Here is a 7992-nt window from a genome sequence, read left to right on the forward strand (position 1 = left end):
GGAGAAATCGTTGATAAGATCTAAAAACAACACAACAAAAAAGATATAATAAATATAGAAACTAATTAAAAATAATACAAAATTTGTTGCGTAACAGTAAATATTTTATATATTTTAATAAATATTTATTGTATAATAGAAAATATTTTTTTATATTTAGTAAGTAATTTAATTTAAAGAATTATTTTCGTTAAACAAGTAAATAAATTGTTTATTTAAAAAAATGAATTTATAATTGCATGCTAACAGTTTACTAAAATTGAATTTTATTTTTATCAGTAAATGTTTGTTTCAGTGTAGAAATTGTATGGGAGTTTGACAAGTGTTGCTCCGTATGCTGTTCACTATTTCAATTGATATTATTATTATTGTTATTATTGTTGTTGTTGTTGCTGTTGTTATTGTTGTTATTGTTAATATATTATATTATAAAATTAATAATACTCTAAACAATGAATAGCACGTGGAGCAACACTCGTCAAATCTTCATATAATTTCTAGCAAATACTATCCCTGAGATTGAACATCTTATGTTTCCAAAAAGAGCTTAGATACTATGAAACGAGAGAAGTAGGGATGGCAGTTGACGAAATCCATGGAAAAATGTAAATTAGCGGCAGGCCTGCTTTAATCGAAGAGTAAACAAAGAAATATCAATCGTAAAATTGTCTTTGTTTACACGGCAACGATAATCCGATTTAGTAATTACCGTAATTAGCGAACTTATGCATTTAATTGGAGTATATTTTTTATCTAAAAGGATATATGCCAATCAAATACAATAGTTCACTAACGAATTGTTACTAACCGGATTAACGTTATTATATAAACGTAGTCACAGAGATAAAAAGAAGTCAAACCTCGCTGGTATATAATACGACTGCGTCCTTATGATATATTTACAAAATGGACTCACTTTTAACGAGCGGATTAAATCAGATTGCGAAAAGCCTAATTTCATCCATCTATACTCTATTATCAGTTTAGACTTATAGTCTTATTGGCACGTCGCACAATGTGATAAATTTGTACGCTTCTACCCGAGAAAGATTTCCTCGTGTAAATAAAAGTCCAAATGAATATTTTTGGAGATCGAAGGCATATGAATCAATGTTCCTGTTAGGTCCATATTTATAGTCACGTTTCAGCTAAGAAGTTCAGCTGAGTCCTATTTTGAGAGAAACATGATATGGTTCAATAAATAGATCTTGAAAGTCAATTTGATATTCGTGATGTCATATTTATGATTGTGACTCAATTGAGAAACTTGAAGTTTATTTTAGGATGTAGTTTGAATACTATTTCATACAATTCAGCAATCGATTTTTAAAAAAAGCTTATATGTTCGCGTATTAATAGTCGTTGAAATATTAAGATGCATATATACTTAGCGCACGAACAACGAAAGAACAGCAAATGCAAGCTTTCTTTATTACATTTTAGAAAATGTGTATGTCGTAACAAATCCGAACAAAACGTCTCAGGATAATTTAGTAAAGTAGCTTATCAGATAATTTAAAAGAAAGTAGCTCATCAGATAAAGTAGCTTATCAGATAATTTTAAAGAAAGTTCGTTTAGACGCGAATACATTACATATTTGCTGTTCGTTCGCTAGGTGTATACACACCTTTGGCAGAGGAAAGCTTTGAAAAACTGAATATCACTCAAGAATAGTCTAGAGATGACTTGAGAAGAGATTTCAATTAAATATTAGTACATAATAAGTCACAACTTTTTATTCTAAATATATAAGAATAAAGAATTTGATATAGAAATATAAATAGTATGCATATTAAGATTAATCTATAAAATCTGATGTGATAGAATCATTAAGCTCTATAGTATATTGGAATGAGCCATCAAGAAGTGGAAGTGTCCCATTAAAAAAAAAAAAAAATTATATATATATATAATATATGTTTTGGTAAACGTTGTAATATATATATATATATATATATATATATNGGATTGCAGATTTGTATAGTTTAGTACAGAGAAGATTTATTACAGTATATTATAAAGCTCAATGAATAACGTGCAGACTGGGTGAAAAATTATGATATTTTTAATGAATATGATATATATAATGAACACATTGAATTACAACGTTTACCAAAACGTTATACCAAAGATACACAAAATCCTTTTAAATAATGATCCGAAAATGAGTTCATCAGAAAATACAGATTTCGAAAAGAATTAGTTATGCAGTACATTCTCCCTCGAATTGAAAAGCCGCAAAGAATAAATGAGGTTTTCCAATTCCTCTAATCAAATCAATTCTTCTATGTCAGGTTTTAAACAAATATATGTTGAGAAGTGATCAATATATCGATTCCAAATCGAATATGACGTTAGAAATACCAAATTAATTTTCAAGATCCGTCTATTGAACTGTGTCACATCTCAAGACAATTTTCAATTTAAAAACTCAACTGAAATATCTCACATGAAACAAGTCTCAAGAAATAACTATAAATACGGGCCTTAATCAACGCTTACGGACACCGATCCTCAAAGTATTAAGTAACAGACGCACAGTTAACCCGACAGATATCAAACCCGTATAAAATCCGATGCAAGAAAAAATAATGTGACGCAGATCCTAGTTACAAGTCGCAAAAGGTCAAAAGAATGTAAATTTTAGTGCGAAAGAAACAGAAAATTGCAATGATCACGTCATCTCATCTCACGATCTCATTTGGACTCTAAATCATTGTAAATCATTGTAAATCATTTTCGGAGTGAAATTTCACTCGAAAAGCAAACAGCCGAACTATTCAGATTCGATAACTTTACACTCATCTAGAGTAAATTTTTCATTTTAAATAACAGAGGGAATATTCTCATTCGAAATTGAAGAATAGATTTGATGCATTCAACCATTATAGGACCAAGTTTACTTTAAAACCATACTCTGAAGTCTTTCAAAGCATTCTAATCAATTGAAATATTCACTTTGCATAAAGAGATCAGAACATTCTAAAATAGAGTGAAACATTTACGATTTCGAGTGGCAAAATAATTGTCACTACTACCTCGAGCAAGAGAATAATTGTCATTATTGCCTCGAGCACGAGATTTTACTCCGAGAAATTTAGAAAGAATCACAGCTAAATTTCTCACCACTGAAAGTTGGCAAGAATTTAATTGAACCTGTGGATCAATATCAACAAGAAACAAAATATGACTTAGCGACTGCGATTAGCGAAAGCAACCAAACAAACAGGAGATTGTGACTTATACTTTCCTTCAATAATAGCTATCAAGTAGAACTCACGCTTATAGTACAGCTTATATCTTACAATCGACATCGATATAAAAATCTATCAAATACCCACAAGCCTATATTGGCGAAGATTCGAAGCTGTGCAGCTTTAAACGGTACCGTGCAGCTTCGACGGGTAGATACAAACAGGCAAGTATTAGAATATGGGAGCCTTCCTTTTCTCATTTTTTCTCTTCTTTTTCTAGTTCTCTTATCATCGTCCCAAAATTTACGCATAGGATCATCACGGCTTCTTTCCGCTTTACAATCACCGTGATTTGATGGTATCTTTGAGTCGCTTTCTATTCATTCTGTGGCGATGCTCCTCAGTACATATTTCACTGTGTAAGCGAATGCCGCGAAGCCGATAATAACGACGAGATTGGCTAGTGCGCTGTGGAATGGGCTCTGTTCTCTTTGCAACTGGTCCCGTATCAGCGAAGAAACTTCAGATGCAGTGGACTGGTGCCTCGCTTGTTTTTCCAGCTCTTTCCGTCGTTCTAGTTCGGCTTGGATTACCTGTGATATAAACCGGAAATGATTTTCATGTAATATTGTAGTGTTATAATATTCCATAGGAAGTGGAAGTGATATCTACTTCAACAGTCTCTGGAAAGAGCTCGCAGAACATCTTATCCTTCAAATTGTACTCTAAGCTCTGCGCAGCTAGCTGTCTTTTCTCATCGTCTGTTGTACTAATACTACCGAGCGTAGGGCTTTTCTCGATCTGTATAAGTATGATTATAAAGTATAATTAAATATAAATATAAGTATAAAGTATAATTAAATATAAGAATATAATATTATTATACATAATATTAAAGTATATATCGTGATTATACAATATAACCTAAATATAAGTATATATAGTACATATCATATGATTGTGTCAAGTATAACTTAAATATAAATATATAATTGTAGTATATATCATGTTATTATAAAATATAACTTGAGTATAAGTTTTATAACTGTTGGAATACTTTTAATATACATTGCATTCTTTTAATTTGTATATGAAAAAAATTACCATAAAACTAAGTAACCCAGTAAGAATAGTAGACACACTCCACGCTGGATTCCATGTATCAGGATGGAAGTCAGAAATGGACAAACACAATCTGGTATTGACTTTGAATCGGCCATTTGGTGTAGTCATGTAAATGCTAGGTGGTTGGAATGGAAACTCCCCTGGAAATATTAACTTGCCATGATAGAAGCCACCTTCGTAAGGAGTCTTCTCTGGTCCTTTCACCACATAATGCCTGAAACAACAGTATGCTTATATAATACATAGGTAAAATATATAGTAAGTGTTTATTCAACATTCGTATTATTAAACTTTACCATTCTAATATGTTAGAAGGTACTGGTTCTGCTAGTACATATGGTACTGGGTCCTTCTTGAGGCGGAGGTAGTCCTGCTTTAGCCTGGCTGACGCACTATTGGTTTTCCTGTTCATTCTTCCCATATAGTCCAGTACCACCTTCAAACAAATTTTGCCTAGTCTTCTACGTTCTTTCTAGCCTCTCTGCTGATCAAATATTAACAGGCTACTTTTGTGCGACGTTTCCAAAAAAATAGAGAAGTGAATTCTCCATGGAAGAAGCAATATTACTTTTACCTCAAGTTCTGCACATGAAGCATTCACCAACACAGCGAATTGACCTCGTTAAGTTGTGCAGTACTCGTGCATTGCGGTTTACACGTGGAAGCGTCAAGATTTACCTGCGAAACCGAAGATAAAGTCGTAGGCGGATGCGAAATCGTCTAAACGAAATTGCACGAATAACGGAGCGCGAGAGAACAGGTTACGTCGTACGCGAAGACGACACGCGATTAAGAAAGGAAGGCACAATCGAAATTGTTGGACGTGCGAATAACGTGGTTGAACGAAGTCGATTTTCATCAATTGTCACCGATGCCAGCGTACTTAACAGCGCATTTAACAGTGCACTTGACAGTGGACCTGACAGTGACAGATATGACAGCGCGATAGAAAACATATGACTGTTCTCTCTCTCTCTCTCTCTCAATATTGGTTCCAGGAAAGGCAAAATCATCGATGTTTGAAAAACATCGATGTTTGCACATTGAGGATGCATCGTGTTGGCTTCTGCTCATAGGACGTGGCAACGCTTGCCAATAAATTTCTAGTTCTTACTGGAAAACGGCATGTTGATTGGCTACCGCGCGATTTTCCGACGCGCGGCAAGAAGCGATGCGGCAGCCAATAAACTTTCAGTTCTCGTGGAAGAACAGCACGTTGATTGGCTACTGTGTCGCTTCTTGCCGTGCGACAAGTGTTATCTTATCCTGTGGACAGAAGACAGTATGAGTTTGTTGGATGTGCCGATTGGCCATTAGATAGAGAATTTCTAGAGTCCCTAATATTTCCTCTAGATGTTATATCCTCAATGAGCGTTGGTTTGTTCTTTATAGCAGATCTGCTGAACTGTGCAATAAGTTAGAGCGAGATAAAATATACTTGTCTCACTCTACTTATTACACCAGTTCAGCAACGTAGCTATAAAGAACAGGCTACGTGTCACGTCCTACTATGGTTGCGTGCCACTTAATGCTCGCAACGATCACGAACATTATTCTATGTTTGTTTTTTTTGAATGTTAAACAAAGACAGAACGATGCTTGCTATCGTTGCAAATGTGCTCTATATAACATACTAAAATGAACACTAGCGCGATGGGAGCCAATAAATAGGCCTGTGAGACCATCGACATATAGTATTTGACGGAGCGACAAGATTTTTTTGATCTTTCGTATTGAGAGACCTAGAAGAAGAGAGCTAGATGTGTAGGCACAAATCTCTCTTTCTATTCTCTGTTTATTAATTAAATTTTGTTTAAGAAGAACGGGAACAGTATCGTATTAATCTTAAAAGTGAATATTCTTGACGTTACTATATACGAATGATATGATTTACGTTATATATTCCATAAACATTTTTAAGTTGCAACTTTTCCTTCTTCCTTATATTCTAGCATACTTATATTCTTACTGTTATAAAAAAAATTAATTAAAATAATAGAATTGTAAGTGTCTCATGGTCCCGTTGCTTTATAAGCCACTCCTACCTACACATCGGCTTGTCTCTTTATTCGTCTGTCAGTACAATTTCAGACCAATGCTCCGTCCAGTACTAAATGTCGATATATGAGACAAAAACCGTGTTTAAGGGCGGATTCCACTCATAGACATAGTAAGAATAGACCGAGTATGTTCTCTAGTAAGCAATGATGGAGGCATCTGCTGTCCATCTCATTCTATCTCCTTTTCAATGCTTATTAGAGAATATGCTCGGTCTATTCTTACTATGTCTATGGTTCCATTTAACGCTCGCAACGATGTTCGTGCCAGTATCGGTCTATAATAGGTATTTTAAGCATTAAGAAATTGACCAATCACAGTCCAATGTGAAGAGAATAATAAACTGTGATTAGTCAATTTCTTAAAGCTCAAGGCTTAAAATAACATATTGGGAGTACAAATTAATTCGGTCCGTTTTTTTGTGGTCAAAAATACATTTATTTCAGAACAAAATGAATGATAATAACAGCAATTCCAAGAGTTCTTGCCGTTATTATGTTTAGATGCAAATGAATAAACAGGTTCACAAGTATAACTTTACCGAGTTGTAAAAATTGAAGTGAATTGTTAAGATGCAGACATACGTGGGCGCCCCCCACGATAGCAGCATCGCATTCTCCACTTCGTATCATTCTGTAAGCTTCCGCCATGGCGTAATGGCTTGAAATGCAAACCGTATCTAAAGTATAATATGGTCCATTAAGGCCAAACTAGTTAGAAATGCTGTTGGCTAACAACTATTGACTACATCTAATAATTGGGGAGAACGCGCTGAACCGAATTCGGCAGATGCGCTTTCATTTTATCTTGCGTGCCCCTGCATAGTATAGAAATTGCAAAACATGTAATATTTATAATACATAAGATTGTTGAGACGCATCTTTGTGAAATTTAAGACTCACATCTCCGCAATCAAATATTATATTTCCGGTTTATTATATATTCCCTCTCGATGATGGATATAATATCTTTACCATAAATCTCATAAATGAATCTGTCTATCAGCAGCATTTTTCTTTTATTGAAAACTAATAAAAAGCAGTGGCTAATATACACTATATCAGGCTCAATTTTCAATCGTACTAAACGTGTTATGTTGACACCTATGTCTTGTCATAAATAAATGTCAAAGTAAAAAAATCAACACACAAAAACTAAAAATATTCGGCTGATAAAACCAGACTAAGTTATACGTATAGATATTCATCGACATCGGCGAGAGTTTATAGAGTGATTTCATAATTGTAGTCACAAATATGTTGATAAAAATTCTATTATTTTCCAAAAAATAATATAGTGAAAATATCCATTTCAAATAATTATTTTAATTAGTTAAGATTAATTTGTTAAGTTTATCAAGATTATCTTCTATAAAATATCTTCATTAATGGCATAAGCAACTTGGTGGTTTGCCAACATCGTGATATGATTACCTTCAATGAAACGAATCTGCACTGTATCTTCGATAATATAAAAAAATAATTAATTTTATTGTGAAATAATTTTCGAAATTAAACGAAATTAAATACAGCTTGGAAGTGCTTTATTGTATTAAGATTACCATACACAAACCGTAATGTTCCTCGGCCGAAGGCAGAGACGCAAATGTGGGTT

At 33.6% G+C, this 7992-nt stretch overlaps 1 protein-coding gene across 3 annotated transcripts; it reads right to left on the reverse strand.

Annotated features, from left to right (window-relative positions):
- Positions 1-1972: 1972 nt before the first annotated feature.
- LOC106749297 (ubiquitin-conjugating enzyme E2 J2) lies at positions 1973-5334 on the reverse strand. 3 transcript variants are annotated; one of them, XM_014628617.1, is made up of 5 exons: positions 4895-5334; positions 4617-4756; positions 4300-4534; positions 3868-3996; positions 1973-3788 (listed from the first exon to the last, which is right to left on the reverse strand). In XM_014628617.1, the coding sequence occupies exons 2-5, from the start codon at positions 4739-4741 to the stop codon at positions 3576-3578; spliced, it is 702 nt and encodes a 233-aa protein (XP_014484103.1). In that variant the 5' UTR covers positions 4742-4756; positions 4895-5334; the 3' UTR covers positions 1973-3575. The 3 variants fall into 3 exon arrangements, with proteins under 3 accessions (XP_014484103.1, XP_014484100.1, XP_014484102.1); XM_014628614.1 differs by having other exon boundaries at positions 4617-4801; XM_014628616.1 differs by having other exon boundaries at positions 4617-4804.
- Between the last annotated feature and the right edge of the window lie 2658 nt (positions 5335-7992).

Source organism: Dinoponera quadriceps, unplaced genomic scaffold, assembly GCF_001313825.1.
Source record: "Dinoponera quadriceps isolate SergipeBrazil2010 unplaced genomic scaffold, ASM131382v1 scaffold3588, whole genome shotgun sequence".
Lineage (NCBI taxonomy): Eukaryota > Metazoa > Arthropoda > Insecta > Hymenoptera > Formicidae > Dinoponera > Dinoponera quadriceps.